Source organism: Ctenocephalides felis, unplaced genomic scaffold (assembly GCF_003426905.1).
Source record: "Ctenocephalides felis isolate EL2017-DRISC unplaced genomic scaffold, ASM342690v1 CF-g0.4_SCAFFOLD_02945, whole genome shotgun sequence".
Lineage (NCBI taxonomy): Eukaryota > Metazoa > Arthropoda > Insecta > Siphonaptera > Pulicidae > Ctenocephalides > Ctenocephalides felis.
Genome location: NW_020539099.1, coordinates 1 through 25116, shown reverse-complemented (window position 1 = coordinate 25116; position 25116 = coordinate 1). Strand labels below are relative to the sequence as shown.

Below are 25116 nucleotides of genomic sequence, written 5' to 3'. Positions count from 1 at the left end.
CTAAGTTTTGTTTCTGATGATGATCGGTCTAAAAAATAAAATGCAATGTCATGAAGTTTACTCACAATCAGTAAGAAATTATAAAAATTAAACATTTACACATATAAAAACTTACGTAGATTGAGTAGAGTTTACGACGCATTTGCACTGGTGTTCCGTCTATAATAATATTGTCCTCTGCAGGATCTAAATCCAACTTTGATCTGACTCAGATATATTTGCTATTGAGTTTGTACCAGGAAGAGAAGATTGCCTAAGAGAATTAATAAACATCAAAAAAACTATTTCTTACAAACATATAATGATAAGAAAATAGTCCTATAATGATAATAAATATAGCTTCCTCATTTTTGAACATGTTTATCACATAAATATATGATATTACTATTTTTTTAATTCGTGTTATTATCTTTATTATTGTAGAACTTTTTTTTATCTAATAGAGTTCCCAGTTCCTAGTTCTATCCAATATAAGATATGACATTGTAAAATTTTAATTAACTGTCGTAATCTTTAAGATCCTTCTGTATAGATAATGAAATAAACAACTATTATGCATTTTTATAATAATATACTAGAAATTAATAAACAACAAATGACCTAAGAACGTGAGGTGCATCTCCAAATGTAACACGTTGCTGCCCGCGCACTTTAAGAGAAGCAGATCGGGATGGTCCCCTGGGCTGGTATCTCCGCCGATATCGCCACTCGCAATCGTCTCGAGAACCGACCTAAAGAATTTAAATGTAATTCACAATTTCTTAGTCAAATATAATTAGCAAAAGTATCTTACATGATCGATTAACAAGGCAGATTTTAATGAACTGTTTATTAGCCACTACATTATTATTACATGAAGATTAAGCTACACAAGTACACTCATTGTATGATTAATTGCAAAACCATTAAAAGTAGCAATTAAAATTAATACTAACTCACCCATTCATTTGAATATTTTGTTCAATAGTTGGGTAACGACTTCTAAGAGTACTGTGTTGACCAAAACCCAACTTATCCTTGATTGCTGTTGTGCGCATACTTTGTCGACGCAGTTTCTTTATCATATCTCTGAAAATATTTGCATGGTTATTGTTGCTCAAGTATGGAGGTATAAAGTAATAAATAAAAATACCTTCGAAAATCTTTAAAAATTAAGGTTTCCAATTCATGGAGTCTTCTCATTTCATGTTCTATAGTTCCTTGAGATGCACCCAATGTTCTCAAGTCATGGATGATTTTTGCTTGTTCATTCATTTCCTTTTCTATCAATTTGGATCTTTGTTTAGCGTCGATGCTAGGGTCAAAGACAAAAGCCGGCAAACTGTCCATCCATTTGTTAGTATTTTTTGTTAATATATTTTCCTAAAAAAACAATTATATTATTAAAACAAATAAAAATGTGCAAACATTGGTTTAAAAATGTACAAATACAAAATGTACATAAGTATTGCATTTAACTATAACATTCATTTAACAAAACCATATTGATTCATAGGAAATTGCACATTTAAAAAAAGTAAGGCATTTAAGACAAAATGTTACATAAACAAGATATAATTCTCCTATATGTAAACTTTAAATCATAAAAACAATAAGAATTTTAAAGTTCCTTAAAAAAACGAACCTGTGAGGTTTTTTGGCCATCATCACTATCAGAGTCGAAAATCATTTGATCATCTTCTTCGGAACCTACAAAAATAATAAATCATAAAATTAGCTCTAGCATATATTTCTTTAAATAAAAAATTTACTTCATTCGGGGTTCTGTACTAATTAAGAAAACCTATTTGTATAAAAAAAAATAAAAATAAATAGAAATCACTCTAAAAATCTGTAAATATTATTAAAATTAGTAGGTATTTAGTCATTCATATAAAAGGAAACTCTTTTTGAATATTTGTTTCAAATATGTAAAAGTAACATCAATATTAAACAAGTATTAGATATAAAAAAAATGTAAGAAAAAGTTTAAAACTGATAAAATAATAAATCAATGTTATTATTATAACAATAAGTTAAGAATATTGTACCAATTTTGTGTAATATTTCAGTGAAAAGTTTAAAAGTAAATTGGCTGGCCTTTTCTTTGATAAAATGTTGTTTATTAGAATTAAGGTATCTGTCATAAATAATTTTTATAAGCAAACAAATTTTTTTGACTACTTTTGTCTCTTGATATAAATAAGGAATAAATTATCAACTTCCCGAAGGAGAAGTTTATGTTTTCATCAAAAAATCCGAATTGCTAATTTTATGTTTTCTCGACGTTTCAAGACATTCTGAATCGAATGAGACCAAATTTGGAAAAAGTATGTGTGTGTGTGTGTGAACAGATTGTTTGCCGTAAATCGACGTTTTCTCAAAAACGGCTGGACCGATTTCAAAAATTTAAACGCCACTCGATGTATCTCGATGAGGACTATTGTTTGTCAATTTTGTGCGACGATCGGCCAAGCCGTTTCTTTATAAATCGCAGAAAAGTGAAAAATTTTCGCCTACGTTTTAGCTTGCAATTCTGAATCGATTTTGAAAATTCAAAAACCGTTCGAAAGATATTGGTTGAGAATCATGCTGATTAGTTTTTGGTAGAGATCGGCCGTTTTCTTGTAATAAAGTTTAAAAAAAAAAAAAAAACGACGATTTTTATGATTATTTTTTTGACGGTAGATGCCATACTCTTCTAGATCATACTAAAATATTACGGCCCTACGACAACTGGTTTAGCTTTAAAAATTCGTCAAAGTTTGCAAAAATTAGTATGGTCTTTTTGGCATTTGTCAAAATTAGAACTTTCATCGACGTTTGCTCAAAAACGCCTGAACCGATTTCAGATATTTAAAAAGCATTTGATGTATCTCGATGAGGATTATCGTTTCTCAGTTTTGTGCGACGATCGGCCGAGCCGTTTCTTTGTAATTTGGAAAAAAGTGTTAAACCTTTCGTCCACATTTAAGCTCATTCTACCGAACCGATTTTAAAAAATCAAAAACTGTTCAAAAGATATTAGTTGGGAATGATACTGATTAGTTTTAGGTGAAAATCTACCGAGCCGTTTTCTTGTAATTAACTGTTGAAAAAAAAAACAGGGCGGATTTTTATGGAACTTTTTTGGCGATATATATCATGGTCTTATAGAACTTACTGAATTATTACGGCCTTACGACAAGTAGTTTAATTTTAAAAATTCATCAAAGTTTGAGAAAATGAGTAGTTTTTTTGACATTTGTTAAAATTAAAATTAGACGATTTACTTGGTATAACGATAGAGTACTTGGTCTTGAACATAGTAAACCATTAAAGTCATATAAAAACTGGTTGAATTATAATTATTGATTAATTAAAATTATTGATTTTTGAAAATTTGCTTTTAGAAAATACTTGAGTTAACGTGTTCGTTCGTTCGTTCGTTCGTTCGTTTGCAATGTAATAAGTCCACTCGGAATACTTATAATTACTCATAAATTAATTTATTTTTTATTGCTTAAGTCGATTATTTACACATATCGAGAAGTTCATGTAACTTGCCTCAAGGCTAAATACTAAACCAACAAGTTATAAATTCATATTAAAGCCAATAAAATATAAAAAATAATTAATAATTTGTGTTTACCCGTTAGCATGGTTAATGTATGCCCCAAGGCTGAAAGTTGTTTGCCAACATTAACATCTAAATGGATATCCACACCTTCCATTTGCCATTGTACATTCAAAAACCATTTTGCATTTTCTGAAAATTCAATGTGCACATAGTTATATAATAAAAATTTATACTTATCATATTTAACATATTATTTATAATATATAAAAAAAGTAATTTTAGGTTTATTAATACAATAAAGAGTTTTCAATTTTTCAAAAAAATGTTTTGCACAGAACAACATATTTAATCACAATCAATTATAAGCAACTATAATATACATAAAACAAATTATATTCAGTATTAGGAATAAAATTAAGATCAGGTTAAAGTGATCAAAATGGAAACAAATTCATATAAATGGACATTTGTAAATAATATTTGTTTTCAACTTACCTACTCCCTGTTTTGCTGCAATTGTTCTGCTGCATACTTCATATGTTCCTTCAGAAACAACACAAAGATTCATTATATTACTATCATTCATATCAGGCTTCCAGTCATCTAAAGATGCTTCAAAATCATCAGTAAATCGTAAACATAAACCAACAAATTTTCCTTTGCTCACTAATGAGCCTGAACTGCAAGCTAAAAAAATAGAAGTATAGTCATTCTCTAATATTCATTCACCTTTGCATACTAAATCTATTCCAAACTCAACAAAGAACAAATATAATTACTCAACAAATATCGGAAATATATATAACATCATTTAAAATATAAATCTTATACCTGAAATACTAGTATTCTCTAATGTAACAACCACAGCCCCTTTAGAATCATAATCATATATTCCTCTATTTGTCCAAGAAGACTATAAGTAAAATATTAAATTAAGTGAAAAATGTATACAAACATTATAAAATCATTTCACATATCATACCAAAGGTAGTGGATTTAAAGGCAAACAAATTCCCATGTCTTCAACTGTTAATTGCAGAAACAAAGTTCCAAGATGTGGTGCACTCAATTGCCCAAACTGTACTTTTTCTAAAACCTAGTATTTGAAAAATTATAGAAATAATAGATCAACTGATAGTAGATCTATACACCCCACATATACAATCTAAAGTAATATGTTAATAAAAAAAAAAAAATAAGTTTACCTGTTGAGTAGCAGTCAAAACTTCTTTATTTAAATTTGCACGATTTTCATTCCAATACTCATAAGCATTTTTATAATTCAGCCAGACTAATATTGCTCTATCTACAGCCATGGGTTGAATATAAATTAATGGTCTCTTTAATGTTATGAGCACAACCTCCATATCTTCTCGAGCCATTTCATCTTGAAATGCATTACGCAAGCCTAAAAAAATAAGTGGTTAAAAATATTGTTTTAAGAATTTTTATTTTTATAGAAATTTATATTACCAATTCTAGTATTAAAAAATGCAAACTGTTGAAATTCCGGTTCAGCTTCATCAAAAATAACATTACGATGTAGTTGACCAAGGCTTAAGTTCACATCCACCTAATATTGATTTCAAAAATTGTTTACTAAAAGTGTTTGCTTTTAATAAAATAAATTAAATAAACTTTTGTTTGAATTCAATATTATAAAAAACTCAAATTTATCCAAAAGTTTCTTTAAAATATTTGGTTGCAGAACAAGTTTCTTGTAGAAATAGTAAAATATTTGTAACATACTTGCCAACATCTATAAGGTAATTAAATTCATTACAGATGAATGAAAGATCCAAGTTACCTGTGCTTTCCCAAATAGTTTAAGAGCAGAAGATGAACGAGTACTGTCTGAAACAGAAACATTGCGTACTCGATTCGATAACTGAAAATCGACTGCTCCAGTTTCAAGGCGTACTGCGGAATTAGTGGGCGTAGTTGCGGTTAATTGAACCCTCTGGAATAAATAATAATTATAAACCTTTTAACTCAAGAAAAATATGCATATTTGTATAAGTGCCAAGTTGCACAAAATTTATTAATATTGCTTACTTTTATACGAATTATAAGAGAAAATAAAATTTGTTTAACAGTTGTTGTACTAGCTTCATCATGATCTTCGAGCCATAATGGAACAGGTTTCTCACCGCCATAAACCTTTTGAACAACTTCATTGACTTCCTGTAAATAAAATTAGTACCATTTATAGTAGATCTTTCATATATAAATTGAAAACTGCGTTTTTATTTACCTTCATAAAAACTTTCTGAACAAAAACTAAATGATTGAGCATATCTGTTGTAAGACTGTGCTCAAAAGCTCCAATATCAGCAGTAGCATTCAAATAACTTCCTTGGCAAAGTATTAAACCATCAATATTCCGAGTCTCTTCTCTAAAAAGTACAAGTTTTGTAAGCATATAATGACCAAAAAAATTTTCAACATAATCTCTATCTGCTAATAAAAAACTTATATTATTAAAAAAAAATAGTAACAATATACCTGAAAGATTCTTTATTAGATGCTTCTTGATGATCACTTTCTAAAATATATTCAGCCCCAACATGAACTTTTGGTAGTGATATACTTGCTTCTGAAGGTAAATTGGCTTCGGATGCCTAAATAATTATTGTAGTAAATAGAAAATTAAATAATAAATTGAAAGTAGCAATATTAAAAATTATAATATAGCCAAAATAAATAGAAAACTTCAAAATTATAAATGTGTATTCTATTTTGAAAAGTTCAATTTATATTTGTATACAAAATTTTAATTTCAATAAACACCTGTATTTTAGTATTAAAACTTAGACTGTGTTGTGGTAAATCTATAGTAAATTTGGCTTTGCTCCCTGTAACTCCTGTACTCTGCACTTTATCCATTTTATACTGAGCTTGTAACGATGGCAAGAGTGCTGCAGTAATACTTAAACTCTAAAAGAACACCACAGATTATAACACTAGATAAGATTAAATATGATATGTGATATAACACATAAAATATTAACCTGTATATTTATATTTTTTAAATAATGTTCACGCAAGAATGTGTATATCAAAAATAGTTTTCATTGCTCCATGAAAATTTTTAATAATCAATGAAAAGTAAACACAAACATTTAAGACATGAAAATTGTAATCAAATATACATTTTTTACATATTAACAATAGTTGCATTATTGAAACATTATTTTCCATTGAAAATTCTTAAATTCTATTAAAAAAATCTTTAATTCTGTAGAAATGTATTAAGTAAACATAAAAAAAACAGAATAGATGTGCTCAAAAAATCCTACCTCCAAATTAATGAGAAACTGCATTACAAGAGGTTGAAGCAATCCCGAAGTTGCTGCAGTTGTGCCAGGTGTTTTACTCCTTTCACGTGGCTTTTTCGTGTGAGCGGTATCGTTGGGTTGCATTGGTGATTGTTTCCCCGTTTGTTGAACCCCACTGCTAGATTCGATGTCTTCTGTATGATAAACGCCTCCACTTCGAGATATTCGGCCACTCGTACGTACTACACGTAACTCCTAGATAATTAAGAAAAAGCAATTTTCCTTCATTAGTAGAGAAAGTTTTCAACAGTTTCATCAATGATATATATTTAATTAGCTAACTTAAAAGCAATATAACATTTCTTCAACAAAAATAGTAGCCGATCCACAGTGAAACAAATTTATTTACAACACAAAATTCAGCCAAATACGGAAAAAAGTTCATATTGTCACTGTAATACATATTCTTGAATTATAAATATAAAATTTTCAATGTACAATTTATAATTAAATTTGGTAATGAATTAAAATGTTAGAATAACATTGGCGTTTTTCAAAAAATTTGATATAAATACAATTTTAAGCCCTGCATTACAATGTTCAATATCAAATTACAGTGCTCTAGATAAATTATCATTCACTAAGAATGTAAAGAAAAAATTCAGATTTTTATTATAATCTTTGACTCGATTTTTATTCAAACTATTTACCTGCAAAGTTGATGATAGTTGTTTTGAACCTCTAGTCATCATGCCATGCAGTGCAACAGGATGTTGGGGAATGTCAATATTTACAGCTCCTACAGTCAGTAGTCCAGAGTTTTTATTTTTATTTTTTCTTGATATACTAGAATATAATGTCTGCGATTTTCCAACAGTCACTTTCACTACAGTTCTAAAACAAAAAACATTGAAGTTATATACATTTAATGTGTTTAGTTAAACTACTGTTAGTTTCATCAAATTATAATAAAGCAAGTTTTAAAACAGTGAATCACAATAACAATTTATATTATTTTGCTTCATATTTAAACCTCTCCAAGTAAAAAAATTCAAATACTGACTGTTGATTTGGAGCTACGCCTTCCAATAGTACTATCATAGTTTTTCCAACTTGCCCTGTTAATGAGCATTCTAGTCTAGCAGTGTGCAATCGCTTTTTACATGTAAGGCTACTCTGAAGACTGGTAATTTCTGCTTCCAACTTCAGATAAAGATTATATTTTAAATAAATTTTAATTATATAAAAAAAATCCATGTAGTATTACCTTCAGCCCACTTAATGTTGCCAATAATCGAGTCCTATGTATTCTGGCTATTCCAAATACTACCCACCTAGCTCGCTCATTACCAAAAATGCCTTTAAAATAAATTGTAATTAAGAAAATAGAATATAATGTAATAATTCATAATATTGAATTGAAACCTTTAATTGAAAGAATTATTTCATTAATAACTTATTATATATTTATTTTAGATAAAAATAACTTTAATAATTAATAAGTCATAATTGCAATAATTTTTGAAAATAATGTTGGTATTGACATATAAAATTCTAATTAAATAAAATTTAAAACATTTTGAAAAGTTACACTCAAAATAACTGAAAACTGAAAATATTATTTCGATAATAGGTAGCTTCCAATGTTCATTTCAAAATTATTTATAACTATGAATTTCATTACAATGATTCTGTTAAATAGATATCTGATAATCAATATAATGCACAACCAAATCATATTGGATTTGTAATTATATCGATAGTGAAAGATTAAAAGCCTGCATGAAAATATGTTTCACATCAAGTATATGCAAACATTTATATTTTTCGAATACGTTTTCATAAATAAATTAATTAATTGTATAGTTCTAATTTACTGAATAGATTTTACCTAAATCTCGGTTTGTTTGGATTGGTGTTGAACTTGTTTGATCTCCTGGTGCTATATCATCTTGAGACTTTGCTTCAGATACTAGATTAAATTTTCGAACATTTTTATAATGTTCTGATATATCCGGAGCCACAGAAAATCTGTTGAATATAACTAATTTAATTTGTACACCATGTGCATGATATTCTAATTAATTACCTGTGAGGAATTGTTTTAGTGTCAGGTTGAGTTGCATAAAGATCTAACAAATAATAAACTGTTTTCCAGCAATTTGTTGATGAGATACCATTGGCAATTCCTGATTTTTGCTGTCCTTTTTCAGATATAACTGTTATTCTTTCAACAGCAGAATTCGAAAATGAATCATTTCTTATCTCGGTTGGCGACGTTGTTCCTAACAAATATAAAACATCTCAATACTGTTGATATATAGATAAATAGATAGATTATTGTATATATATATATATATATATATATATTATATATATATATATATTAGGGTGGTCCTTAAAATGGTCATTTTCGAATTTCCTTGCTCCCAGGGGCTCAAATGGTTCCAAATAGATAAAAAACAATTCTCTGAAAGTTTTAGCTCTTAATATTAACGTTTAGATAGAGCGCAATTCAATCAAAGTTTGTATGGAAAGAGCATGGAAAAATTTTTGAAAGTTAAAAAAAAATGTTTTAGGTAAAACTTAGCGACAAATGAATGAGTTTTATTCATTCATTTGTTCGCTAAATTACATCTAAAAAACATTTTTAAAATTTTTGAAAATTTTTCCATGCTATTTCCATACAAAACTTTGATTGAATTGCGCTCTATCTAAACGTTAATATTAAGAGCTACAACTTTCAGAGAATTGTTTTTTATCGATTTGGAACCATTTGAGCCCCTGGGAGCAAGGAAATTCGAAAATGACCATTCTAAGGACCACCCTAATATATATATATATATATATATATATAATAAATAATAGGATGTTGATTGTGAGGGTGACTATATTGGTATTAAATAAAAATATTTTTTTTGTATTGTACACACACATACATCCATTTTTCCTTTGAAATGTAAATTATGCAAAAATTTTCATTTTTTGATTACCCTATGAGAGTTAATAATTTCAATATAAAACGATAATTAAAAATATTATTAAATATATTAGTAATTTAAGCATTAATATATATATATATATATATATATATATTAGGGTGGTCCTTAAAATGGTCATTTTCGAATTTCCTTGCTCCCAGGGGCTCAAATGGTTTCAAATTGATAAAAAACAATTCTCTGAAAGTTTTAGCTCTTAATATTAACGTTTAGATAGAGCGCAATTCAATCAAAATTTTGTATGGAAATAGCATGAAAAAATTTTCAAAAATTTTAAAAATGTTTTTTAGATGTAATTTAGCAAACAAATGAATGAATAATACTCATTCATTTGTCGCTAAGTTATATCTAAAACATTTTTTTTTTTTTAATTTTCAAAATTTTTTCCATGCTCTTTCCATACAAACTTTGATTGAATTGCGCTCTATCTAAACGTTAATATTAAGAGCTAAAATTTTCAGAGAATTGTTTTTTATCAATTTGGAACCATTTGAGCCCCTGGGAGCAAAGAAATTCAAAAATGAGCAGTTTAAGGACCACCCTAATATATATATATATATATATATATATATATATATATATATATATAGAGAGAGAGAGAGAGAGTGGATAAATAGATATTAATTTGGAAATATGAACAAACAACACTCTTTTTTGCACTAATTTATTAAATAATAATTTTCACAAACGTTTTGAGACTAGGTTTGTCTCATCATCAGTGTGTTATAATTTAAAATTTAAAATATGAAAACCTAAATTAGCATTATGTGTTACCCGTTACAAGTCGTTCAATATACTCAAAAAAAGTGCAAAAAAGATTGTTGTTTGTTCATATTTCCAAATTAATATCTATTTATCCACTCAGAATACATTTGTTATATATATATATATATATATATATATATATATATATATTAGGGCGGGTCGATTTGTATGGGTAAATAAGTCACATAGGCACATATGATTTTCGTATACTAGGGATCAAAATAAGATACTTCGCCGAGAAACCATATCTCTACAATGAATTCTGATGTCCCGTGCATTCACCCAAAGATTGGGTCAAATTTTAAAAAATCCTGTTTTGGCTCGTTTAGAGCGCCTCAATAATGTCCAAATGTATGACCGACATCCAGTAACTTTGGAAGGCCGATCTACCCATGCCTATGGTTCACCCCCTGGAACCTCCCTTTAGAGGTCCCCCATACAAAAGTTGCATCATTTTGGGTACTTCAACATGACAAAAATCGGTGATTTATTTTTATTATAAAATTTATTTGATCATAAGATATGTAAATAAAACTATGTAAAACTCATAAACTATTGTTTGAAGTCCTTTTTTGTTTCAAGTCTAGAAAATTTTGCACGGCTCTCTAATATCGTCGCCGTAACAGCCTCTAGGCTAGCATAGAAGCGCAGAGACAAAATGCATTGGAAAAATTGAAACAAAGAAGAATTTTAATAATTTTTTTATAAAAAAGTTTTTTGTGTGTGTTTGAAATAATATCTGAAAAAAAATGCTTAAATTAAAACATTTTTTGCTGAGTAAAATACCAAAAACAATGATTTTTTGCAATATTTGTATAGGAGTGAACTCCCCTCTAAGGGGAGGTCCCAGGGGGTGAACCCATAGGCATGGGTGAATTGGGCTTCCAAAGTTAGTTGGTTATACATTTGGACGCGGTTGGAACACTCTAAATGAATTAAAACGGAATTTTTCAAAATTCAATACCTATCTTTGGGTCAATGCACGGGGCATCAGAATTCATTTTAGAGGTATGGTTTCTTCAGCAAAGTATGTTATTTTGATCCTTAGTATCCGAAAATTATATGTGCCTAAGCGACTTTTAAATCGACCCTCCTTAATATACATATATATATATATATATATATATATATATATATATATATATATATATGTACAGTTTTTACCAGAATTTGACTGACGACAAAATTAGCCTTTACAGCCGTATTTGATAAAATATCTAGAAAAATAATCTGTTGTTGAGAAATGCTTGGCGGGCCGCGGGTTGCTCATGATTGCTCTACAAAATATTTACACACATATATATATATATATATATATATATATATATATATATATAAGTATATATAAGTAATATATATATGTAAATATTCAAGTTAATATTATAAGTTTAAGTTAATATTATAAGTAATATATATATGTAAATATTTTGTAGAGCAATCATGAGCAACCCGCGGCCCGCCAAGCATTTCTCAACAACAGATTATTTTTCTAGATATTTTATCAAATACGGCTGTAAAGACTAATTTTGTCGTCAGTCAAATTCTGGTAAAAACTATTGTTCGAAGATACAAAAGCATTTCCTGATAAAATAAATATTAATTAATTTATTAATTTATATAAATATTAACAAGCTTCAATATTGCAAGAAAAATTGAGAACTTGTCCGAGAACGTAGCAACAAAGCATTTCTAAATTCAAAATAATTAAAAAAGTGAATCTTATAAAGTCGCGAGGGTTAAATCATCGTAAATTTAAAAACTTCCTGGCTATTTAGATCATGAATATGTCGATTTTCAATACTAAAATACGTTAGCTCAATAGTGATGTTATGCTTAAAGGAGTATACGACTCAAATGGTGAATTACAATTGTTTTTGGATATGAAATAATAATTATAGTCCTTTAGGCATTTTGGCAATAAAGAATAATATCTTTTGCAGAATCTTGTGTTTCACTTTTCATATTCAAAAAAAGAAAATGTGAACAGATTTTAATTGTGACTCCAAATGTACAAAGCTAACAAGACAGCTGTTTTCATGTAAATGTTTTCTTCGCCATTTAACATGCAGAATAATATAGATATAAAAAATGCATTTTCAGTAAACTTCGAATTTTTTTGTTAATCTTATGTCAGCCCTGAGTAATTTTCGCTTTTGAAAAAAAAAAAACGCAAATCAAATTATGATAAATTCTTTTTTTGGAAGTACGTATGCGCGAACAATTACACAGGTCCACAAAAGAAAAGTTGCTGGATAATAATTAATTCATTCAGAAAAAAAATCTAGATTGAAGATTATTCCAGTTTCTAAATGTTTTTCAATATTTTGTGCTCCAATTTTGACTATAGATTCATCTTCAGCGGTGAAAGGTACATTGGAAATCATATGTGGACCTGTGTTAATTTCAACCATAAAATTAATAAAAAAAATCACCACCTATCAAAGCTGAATAAAACATATCAAAGCTGCATACGCATTGCTACTTTCTGCATTAAAAAAATTAAAATAAAGAACAAAATCTAAAAAAAAGGCTGATATTGATCAGCTTATATAAAAAAAGCAGTGCCAAATTTTTTATTAAAGTTTTCAAGTAAAATTGTTTTTCTAAATATTATTTGTTTTCATTTTGTATTAATATTTATAAACACTTATAATATACACTCGCAATTATATAGAATATATACCTTGTCCAATTTTATATTTTTGTTCTTTTCTTGTGGCAATTTTGTAATTTTGTTGCAATTACATCATTCCCGCGCTCAAATAATAAATCTTTTGACCTAATTTTAGATCAGACTTTTATCTGAGTTTATGAAAAAGCTTCAATTTTATTAAAAAAAAGCAATTCATTTTTATCATGGCTTGTACGGCCGTAAAATTTTTTTTAAATTTTGTTCTTTATTTTAATTTTATTATGCGAAATGGAAAACTATACACAACTCAAAATTTTTATTATTTTATAATAGTCACTTTGGTAGTCCTATCATTTTTTACATAGCTCGGTAATCGATCAATGAACTATTATCGCCTTTTTTGTGAACGTTTTTAATTGAAATTCGATCAAGATTTCTCTGAGCTTATAAAAAAATCTTAAATTTATTCGCTCTATCCGTTATCTTCGATAAAACTAACTGATTTGCAGGCTTATCCTATTGTACAAATATTTCTCTATATGCATAAGAAGAAGTTCTTGAATGTCTCATAAAAAGAGCTGTTTTAGCATTAGAAATTTAATTTTAAAATCAAAAAAAAATTTGAAAATTTAAATTGGACCGTGTGTTAAAAAGGTTGCTCGCCCTTGTAGAGCTTCGAACAAAGAATCCAAATGTAATAAAAAACAAAAAAGTTTATATATATATATATATATATATATATATATAAATATATATATATATATATAAGTAATAATAATATATAAGTAATAACTTGATATAGTTACTTTACCAATCCACATATATTATAATTACCTAGATATACTAATTTTCATACTGTTTTTAGATCCACTGATGATGACATTAAATTGAATGTCGAAACGTTTGGAAATAAAGATTATTTTATAAATCTTTGGCTTTTCTTTGTTTGATGTATCGCCCTCAAGAACTCACTCATATATTTCAACATCAAAATTAACTACTAAATCATAAGTAATAATATATAAATAATATATAAGTCTATATTATCTTCCTCCTATATCATATAAAATCTTTTAGTTTTTCCATTGAATGACAGTCTCGATGAAGACCGAAATGTATGGATAAATGAAGTATTTCAAAACTACTTTAGTTTTTATTTTTACTTGGTGTTACGGCTCGATTCTAAATAACTCATCAAAATATATATATATATATATATATATATATATATATATATATTATACACATTAAATGCTGTATACAAAAAATTGTACCTTCATTTAAATTGGTATATCCGAGTTTTCCTTTTACTGTTTTACTAGTAGATCTTAATTTCTGTGCCAAACTCTGCGGTCGTATTCGGAAGCTAGGAGATTGAGAAGTTGGGGGTTGTGAAGTAAAAGAACAAACCTTTTGAGCACTAACCGAGTGAGATATCACAATATCAGAAACTTGACTATTAAAACTTGATACAGGAGCGTCAAGCATTATAGATTTATCTAAAGATCCGATTAACGTATGGGAAGACAAATGATCATTATTTGCAGACACTAAAAATATAAAGATAAACATACTTTTAAACAATATTATAATAAAAATACATTTCTTCACTACAAAATTCACATATTAAGTATTAAATTATAAATTTTAACGAACTATTAGGGCAATATTTCGAAAATTACACACCTTTTATTTTCAATATTTAATTCATTATAAAAAAATTCACAAAAACAACATAAGTTACCTAATGAAGAGGCCTCTCTGGGTTGTGCAAAGATATCTTCAGATATGCCATTTTCAGTTGGCATTTTCATATCAGCATGCTGTTCTCTTAATTCATTTTGAGTATTTTTAACATTTTGATACATATTGCTTATTTGATGAAGTAAACGAAGAAGGGGCATATTTATCTAAAAATATGTATTTTCATATACAGTTTATAAATTATATATTATACAGTAAAGTCTGTGTACAAGGACATTGAAGGCATTAAAAATATGCAATTATTTATAACGTTTAAATTTAATTTATAACACTTTAAAAATTATTTTTAGGAATGTAAACATTTTTCATAAAAATAAGTTTAATAAGCAAAGCAAAGTTTTTTAGTGTCTTATATTTAACTAATAAGTAAGTAATAAATAAATCAAATTTATCTGTATCAACACTAAAAAATAAAAACACGCTATAAAAAGTGCGTAACGGCACCCATTTTTAAAAATATCAAATAATTTTCGTAATTGAAATACTATCTATAATCTCATAATATTTAGGAAGTTTGATTTCACCACGCAAAGCTCCATCACAATTCCAGATGAGTAAACCTGAGATCCTTGTAAGATAAGCAAATAAGTTTGAACATAATAAAATATTTCTGGGTACTATTATATATAATTACGTGTTCAACAGTACTTATACTTTTTAAATTATAAATGATTTAGAAAAAATATATATATAATATTGTATTAAATTAGTTGAGTTAAAAAATATTATCAATATATAATTAGCTAAATATTATTTTAAATCTTTCATCAAATCATTTAATTGAATATCAAAAAAATCTAAAAAAACTACCATATTTGCAATACTTTTAAAGGCAAACATTACAATAAGTGTACATAATAGTGCTTTATTAGCACCCATTGCAATGTTTATATATAATCACTTTGATTTCACATTGAGCTCTTAAACTTATTAATTTTGTTTTTCAATTATTGGTTGCCATTTTTCGTACTTTATATAGAAGTTAAATAGTTCATAAATGTTTGATCGATGGCAACTTTAAAGTTGAAGAAAATTAAACTATTTAAATTATGAAAATTTAAATAATGATTACAAACCTGTTGCGAAATATAATTAATATTCAAACTAAAATTCAATATTGTTGAGGTATGTTTTCGTAACTGTCCTCTAGACAAGTATAAGACACTCTGTCTTCGAACTGCTTCGTCTATGGAAACATCAGCTACTTTATTTAATTCCAACTGTACACCCATTTTTTCACAAACAAAAGCTGGCGTTTCTGGTGAAATTTTTAGTATAAATTTGTGTCCTAGAAGATAATTAGCAAAACATTCATAATAATTTCAGCATAGCAAATTATGCAAAACATATCATACCTTTTGATTTTGTATTAAACTTGGATTTTTTCTTGTCAGTTTTGCTTTCACTAACTACAATATCTATTCTCAACATATCTATACTTCCAATAAGTGATAATTTTGTCCCAAGTGCATCCAAGGATGATAAATTATCTGAATAGGTTAAATATTAGTTTGCTTTACCTTTTTTACCAGCCAAACCTATCAAAACATATTTTAAAATAATTATCTATATTTTATAACAGTTTACCTTCACTAATGTTAGGCAGCATTTTCTGTGGCATCACTCCTAAACAAGTTAGCAGTGGTTCAAATATTAGGTGTGCATCCAGAAGTTTTAATGAATCATGAATTGGATACATATTGACCCCACTAGCAGCCATATTATCAATCAGAGGTTCGCGTACGCGACCGGTTTTAGCCATCTATATTGGGATATAATTATTTAATCAGTTTCCTAATAAAAAAAACTTAATTTTAAATTTCTTAATAATATGTGCAACTTTACCAAGTCTTTAAATTTATTATCATAATCTTCTTTTGTATCTTGTTTTGCCATCCAACTATAAAGATCTTCTCCAAACCTCGTTGCAGATATTGAGGCACTTCTTTCATTGCTCACTACAGGACTTGTGCAAGGGTTATTACCACTTTCACCTGAAGAGCAGACGCTTCCTACAGAACCATGTTGTTCTTCTCGCAGTGTCCCATATCCTATAATATAAATATTCAACCAATTCAAAATCATGCTAAAAAAATCTTATGAGTGAATGAATGCTATATTCTAATATGAATCAGCGAGATAGGACAATAGTTTTCTCAAATAATAAATTACAATGAAATCTCTGTCTCTCTGTATATATATCCAAAGTAATTTCAATTTTAACTCACCAGTTCCTGATTTTAGACTTGGCGACGTTAGTACTCGATCAGTAACACCCTCTTTGCATATGTTTGGTTTAATGAAATCTGCAGATATGTTTACTGGCACTCCATTCATTGGTTGCAATGGTTCATTTAGTTCTTTCATTACTATAAAAAGTTTGAATTGTAGAAATATAAGTTCAAAAAATTATATATATATATATATATATATATATATATATATATACATATATGTAAAATTTCTATGATTTAAAAATAATATAAATGGTGTTACCATATTTAGATTTATTATTATTGAGTAAAGTAGCACATTCATCTGTCATTTCTGTACCTTCGACTTCAGTCTCATCAACGAACAAATTTTCCTGAAATTTAGCATGTAAATTTCTATTTATGATAATTGCAATTTTTTTATATATGGGCACAAAAGTAAATTTTAACTATTAATATTGCTACAAAATTACTTGTTTTAAAATCAAAGCATTATCATTTTCAAAGTAAATAAAGAAAATAATAATAAATACTTTGTATCAAATAGTTACCTCATCAGTCTCAGGCATAGAGATTGTAATATTAATAGGTCGTACTAATTTAGTTTTATATTTATGTTCAAGTAGTAATGGAGTATATAAAACATTTTTCCACTGTCGACTTAATACAATCACGCCCTAAAATTTGAAAAATTTAAATAGATTACATATTTTATTGATGAACAACAATATTTTCTCTATGTAAATTAGTGCGCATATATTACATACTTCTCTGAGTGTAGACAGCAAAGGTAATTCTGATTCTCTCAGATTGTTTTCAACAGCTTTAACTTCGCCAAGAAGCACATATTTTTGCAAAACACAGCACAACTGACAAGACGGATCTTCTTGCAAAGTTTTTGCAAGTGGTGTTAGTTTACCATATCGGCTCTAAATTAAAAAAATAAATGAATTTGTGAGGCACCAATCTTTTAATCAAATGGAAAATGAAATAAATATATAAACATGAAATATATATATATATATATATATATATAAACCTATTAACTATGAACAATATTTTATATTATTTTTATTTAATATTATTATAATACCAATCGATATCTTCTAATAAAATAAAATTGATTGTGATGATGTACTGGAAAAGGCCTGTGTGAAATGGAGCGAATCTGCAATGGAAGCAAGGATAGGTCAGGAATTAGGAAGAGTAGGTTATAATATAGTAATTCAGAAATATATCATAAATAAAACAACTAAAACTTCAAATAGAATTAGCTAAAAAATAATATATTACATATTTAAATAGTGATAATTTTTTCAGTTCATACACATATTACCAAATAGTAATATTCATAAGTAATACCAAAAGAATTAAGTAATCAGAGCATCAATTTAACACAACAGTTACTTCCAATAACACTTTAATTATTACCATTAATTAGCTTTGTAATAATTGTATGGATGTCTGAAATTGCTTATATATGAAATGTTAAATATGAGCAATACAACACTCAGATTTTTAAGACACACTTTAATTAATAATTACAGACGTTTCGAGACCATGGCATGCCCCATCTTCAGTATAATTTCAAAAACAGTTACTTATATACTACACATTCTTTAATATTTTATTTAAATTACATTTAATTTTTAATAAACAAAAAACACCAACTATTCCTTGCAATGCTTGACTCTTTACTAAAAAAAAGGTTGTTTTTGAAATTACACTGAAGATGAGGCATACCATGGTCTCGAAACGCCTGTAATTATTAGATAAAGTGTGTGTTAAAAATCTGAGTGTTGTATTGTTCATATTTAACATTTAATATTCGTTCCACTCATATCACAAAATTTTATGACATATATATATATAATATATATATATATATATATATATATATATATAAATGTGTGTGTGTACCTTAACGGGAATATGTATAGAAGGAACATCAAGAGCATCAGCCATGAGACAAACTACTACAGCAGTTCTGCGTCTATACATAGATTTGCACATAGTCATTGTTTTTATAAAAAATCTATTACTTGGATTCATCCAGGCATTGATAGCTGAAGAAGCAGTACTTAGAAGATTCCAATCCAATCTAAAAACATGTTGTGTAAAATACAAAACAATAATAATAATATTATATAAGAACTAAGTAGTATTTACCTAGTAAAGTCTAGCTTTCTAGTAATAGGTGCTCTGGGTGGTGCAGCAAAGTTAAACCATACCGTCTTGAATTCAATCACACATGATGAAGTTTTTCCATTGTCATCTATCAAATGTATGAAAATAAAATTCGATTACAAAAAAGTAAAACTATAATTTTTTATGTAGAAGTATTCATTTTTATGTAGAAGTTTTCATTTGTGGATTTTATAATACAATTATAGATATTTATGTTATAATTCAGATATATATGTTTCATTATTTCAATAATTTTGATGTTGAAATATGTGAGATTAAATCTTCAAGGCAATACACCAAATACAAATCAGAGAAATTTATAAAATCTTCATTATTTCCATATGTTTATTATTTCATATATTATCGTATGTCATCTTTAGTGGACTACAAATTGAAAGAAACAGAATATAAAATAACTAAACAATGTGACAATAAAACATAAATAAATAGTAATATAGTGTAAAGACTTACATGGAAATTGGAATGTTCCTAATTATTCAACGATAATAATAATTCACAATAGCATTACTAAACCATTTTTTGTCAGGAAAAAAAAAACGATTTTAAGATGTAAGTCTTTACACCATATTACTTCTGTATATATTTGTTTTATTGTTGTTTTATGTTTTATTTCATGGTTTAGTTATTTTATAATCTGTTTCTTTCAATTTGCAGTCCACTGAATACGTAAGATAATATATTGAAATGTGTGAAAATAATAAAGATTTTATAATAAATAAGAGATACAATCCTGAAGATTTATTCTGACATATTTCAAAATTAAAATTATTAAAATAATCTTTGTGTGTAATATACCATCATAATAGTGATACCTTTTAATACAGTACTATTTTGATTATTAGGTATTTCAAATCCAATACTATTCATAGTGTTCTTCCTGTAACTTGTTGGAGTAGGAGCCGTGCTTAATTGGCCATTGTGATAAGACTTCTGTTCAGGCATTGGAGTGCTACTTGAAATGTTCTCTAACTTAGTATTATCAGTACTCTGTTTTGAGTGTACTGAATCATCATAAAATACTTCACTTTCCCTGCTTTTATTACCGTTTTGACCATTTTCATTATTGTCACGCTGGGATCGTTTCACAATCTGAAAAAATAAATATTGTACACAATATATATATAAAACTAAATGCAAATTAACGTGCAAAGTAAAATATCCCCTGAGGATGCATTTTCATTTAAATAAAAAAAAATAAAAGTGAACAAAAATAATGGTAAAAATATAGTCAACATAGTCAACAAAGTTTAGTGTCAATACTTTCAGTGGATATATCTTGCATGCACTAAATGACACATAATAAATTAAAATATACTATTCTTTTTGAAATGTAGAATATTACATAGATTTAAAAATATCCATATACTATTATAATAAAGTAACATATACCTTAATAGAAACACCTTCCAAACCACATTCAAACATTATAAACCCCATTGAATTGTCCAATAAGTTACCATTAGAACTTCCAATGTCAGTGGCAAATGTTTTCAACTACAATATAAAAAAAACTTTTAAATAAAAGTACAGAACAATATAAAAAAGACATATTTACAGGAGTATTTTCAGCTTGATTCATTTGCTGATAGAACACTGATGAAGGAACAGCAGATGATATCCTCACGCATGTGAATAAAACGCGAGAGCAATGTGAAGGAATTGACGTAATAATCGCATCCTTTAAAATCGAACTCTCATTCCGTAAACGTCTAAGCTGTGTATGTATTCTTCCTGGAAAACAATTTATTAAAAGTTGTAGAAACTATGATGTGCAAAAAAAAAACAACAAATTTACCAATAAAGAAATCAAATAAAGCAAATGTATTCTGAAGATCCAAATTTAACTATATATATATATATATATATATATATATATATATATATATATATATATATATATATATATATATAGAACCAAACAATAAAAAAACGAAGTGCAATCCACATGTTTCAGCTATACTCCTATATCGATATTAAAAATAAAAGCAACATTTATGCATGATATAAAGTTATAATATACTAAACTATGTAATAAAAGTATTACAATTGTTTTATCAATATAGACATAAAAATAAACTAGTTGGCATTGGTATTTTGCCTTGAGGCAAGTTACATGAACTTCCCGAAATGTATAAATAATTGATTTAATTAATAAAAAAATAAATTAACTTATGAGAAACATAACATCATACACAGTTACATAATGAGTTACATATGAGTGACATAACAAACATGTTAACTCGGAGTATTTTCTAAAAGCAAATTTTCAAAAATCAAGAATTTTTATAATTGAACCAGTTTCCGTAGGGCTTTAATGATTTAGTATGTTCATTAAAACCAAGTACTCTATTGTTATACCAAGTAAATAGTGTAATTTTAATTTTAACAAACGTCAAAAAACTACTCATTTTCTCAAACTTTGATGAATTTTTAAAATTAAACTACTTGTCGTAAGGCCGTAATATTTCAGTAAGTTCTATGATATATAACACCAAAAAAAAGTTCCATAAAATTCGGCTTTTTCAACAGTTAATTACAAGAAAACGGTTCGGTAGATTTTCACCTAAAACTAATCAGTATTATTCCCAACTAATATCTTTCGAACAGTTTTTGATTTTTTAAAATCGATTCGGTAGTATGAGCTTAAATGTGGACGAAAGGTTTACCACTTTTTTCCAAATTACAAAGAAACGGCTTGGCAGTTCGTCGCACAAAACTGATGAACGATAGTGCTCATTGAGATACATCGAATGGCTTTTAAATTTCTGAAATCGGTTCAGGTGTTTTTGAGAAAACGTCGATCAAAGGTCTAATTTTGACAAATGCCAAAAAAATGATACTAATTTTTGCAAACTTTGACGAATTTTAAAAATTAAACGACTTGTCGTAGAGCCGTAATATTTTAGTATGATCTATAAGACTATGGTATCTACCGTCAAAAAAATAATAATAAAAATCGTCGAAAAAAAATTTTTAACACGTTATTACAAGAAAACGGTCCGGCCGATCTCTACCAAAAACTAATCAGCACGATTCCCAACCAATATCTTTCAAAAAATTGAATTTTCAAAATCGATTCAGAATTGCGGGCTAAAACGTGGACGAAAAATTTTTCACTTTTCTGCTATTTATAAGGAAACGGCTTGGCCGATCGTCGCAACAAAAGTGACAAACAATAATCCTCATTGAGATACATCGAATGGCTTTTAAATTTTTGAAATCAGTCCAGCCGTTTTTGAGAAAACGTCGATTTACGGCAAAAAATCTGTTCACACACACACACACACATATACTTTTTCCAAATTTAATCTCATTCGATTCAGAATGGCTTGAAACGTCGAGAAAACATAAAATTAGCAAATCGGATTTTTTGATGAAAACAAACTTCTCCTTCGCGAAGTTAATAAAGGGTTTTACCCACCAACATTTAGTGTAACAAGTAATTCTTCTTGCTGCATTTCGGATGTTTCAATATAGTCTGGCTCACTTGGTAGAGCATCTTGACTCGCTCTACTGGGCAGATTCCCAGATATAAAGGCGCGCGGACCTCGCATTAACCCCGTAACTTTCTTCAATCCCCGATTTGGAGCAGTTGGTCTACTTAAAGTCTGTACGACTTCTTTCGCCTAAAAATAATATAAGACTAACTTTTAAAGATTCTGCACTCTAAATATCTACACTGCATATTGGAATGCAATTTACACATAACTATGAAATATTTATTGTATTTATATCAATCAAAAAAAATATTTTATTCATATATTAATTTGCATAAGGCTGGGCAAAATAAATTGATTCCAATGAAAAAGAAATATATAAGTAGAGATATACAAAAATTATTATAAAAATAAAAATAACAAGCTATACAATGTAAGTTCACCTGCTTGCCAATGTGACACCTTAGCGTTACGCTTTCAAAACAAACTGCTAATAGAGAAGCACAAGTCAAATCCTGTATATTATCTAGAGCTGCGAAGGAAATCAGTTCTTCAACTACTGATGTTTGAAATATGGTAATATTTATCTGGCAACAAAATAGAAAAAGATTTCAAAATCACTTGGTTTTATATTATAAAATTCTGTTAAAAAAAGTTCAATGTAATTTTGCATGTAATTATTATATCCTTATATATATATATATATATATATATATATATATATAATTATATATATACATATATACATATATAGACATAAAATAAAAATATATATATATTTATATATATTTTATTTGAGTTTAAAAATTGGGCGTTACATTCAGTTGATGAAGGCTAAGATGCTAGTCGAAACATATGGATAAATAATATATATCAACATCAAATCCAAGACTATACAACAATATATTATGTATATGCATGTATATACATACAGATATACATGTTGGCATATAATGTACACAAATCTTGAAATAGTTAATAATTATGATTCAAAAAAGAAATAATAAATTAAAACATGATTAATTTAATAGATTCAATAATTAATAGCAGCATTATTTACTTAATATTTATTTTGCGCTTGAACTTCATCAGCATAAATCAAGCAATTAAATTAAATGATTATTCTAATAATAAGATACAAGTTTTAATTTAAAATTTTCTTAATGATACTTGAAAGAAAACTATAGAATATAGTAGAATATATGAGTAATGAAATTATAGTGATCATTATTATAGCAAAAAGACAAAAAAAAAAGCTCTAAATTTCAAAATTCATACTATCACTAGTATTTATTTAACTTTCGATTAAGAGTCGCTTGTGTGAGGTTTAGTGGCATTCAATCTATATACCTTAGGAAAAATGATAATTCCTTGAAGCTGTGTTGATATGCATTCTTCATACACATTAGTCTGAACATATTCCTCTTTTGGTCCTTTGCCACTAGTCATTTGACGTTCAGTTGTACTGTGTTTAGAATTGCTATGTACCTGTTGATAAATATAAATTTAAATATACAATAGGTAGTACTGCTCTAGGGCAGATCTGTGAGCTGAGTAAAACTCACAGTTAAAATTTTTGACAATTATCAAGTAACATTTTTTAAAAGTTAATTACAAAAACACGAGCCAGCCGATCTTTATCAAAAACTAATCAGCGCGATTCCCAACCAATATCTTTCAAACGGTTTTTGAATTTTTAAAATTCAAATTGTGGTGATTTAGAATTGTGAGTTAAAGAAAACGTGGACAAAAAATTTTACACATTTTTGGTAATTACAAAGAAATGGGTCGGCCGATTGTCACGCAGAATTGTGAACCGCTAGTCCTTCCTCATCGAGATACATTGAATGGCTTTTAAATGTTTGAAATCAGTTTGGCCGTTCTTGAGAAAACGTCGACGAAAGGTAAAAAATCGTCTCACGTACACATACACACATACATACATACATACATACACACACACTCATTCGATTCAGAATCGCTTGAAACGTCGAGATAACATAAAATAAGCAAATCGGATTTTTCTTCTTCGGAAAGTTATTAAAAATTAAGAATCGGTCACAACAAATCTTTCCAATGGAGACATTTGTATCTAGACACTCACTTCATATTGTTACACTTTATTTATATGTATTTTATATATATAAAATTAATAACAATGTGATTCAAAAATATGTATCATTCCATAAATCAAATTATTACCTGAGACCAATAACTCAATGATTCATCTTTTCTTTAATATTTAGCATCTTGTACTTTTCCTACACATGATGCATGCAAAT

At 27.5% G+C, this 25116-nt stretch overlaps 1 protein-coding gene across 1 annotated transcript; it reads right to left on the bottom strand.

The window, feature by feature from the left end:
* Positions 1–935: 935 nt before the first annotated feature.
* LOC113381601 (uncharacterized protein KIAA1109-like) lies at positions 936–25111 on the bottom strand (the record flags this gene model as incomplete). The annotated part of the gene is given in 39 exon segments (XM_026620405.1): positions 936–1068; positions 1133–1362; positions 1625–1689; positions 3611–3727; positions 4034–4225; positions 4370–4451; positions 4521–4634; positions 4744–4946; positions 5012–5111; positions 5346–5498; positions 5594–5722; positions 5793–5927; positions 6067–6159; positions 6329–6475; positions 6838–7071; positions 7527–7710; positions 7880–8019; positions 8084–8175; positions 8708–8847; positions 8906–9101; positions 14487–14762; positions 14957–15122; positions 16053–16291; positions 16353–16466; positions 16570–16738; positions 16822–17027; positions 17205–17345; positions 17473–17563; positions 17741–17866; positions 17957–18118; positions 19110–19290; positions 19359–19464; positions 20210–20486; positions 20787–20891; positions 20953–21128; positions 22819–23023; positions 23278–23421; positions 24185–24322; positions 25037–25111. Coding segments are annotated over 39 exon segments (5976 nt in total), but the record flags the coding sequence as incomplete, so codon positions are not given.
* Positions 25112–25116: the final 5 nt, after the last annotated feature.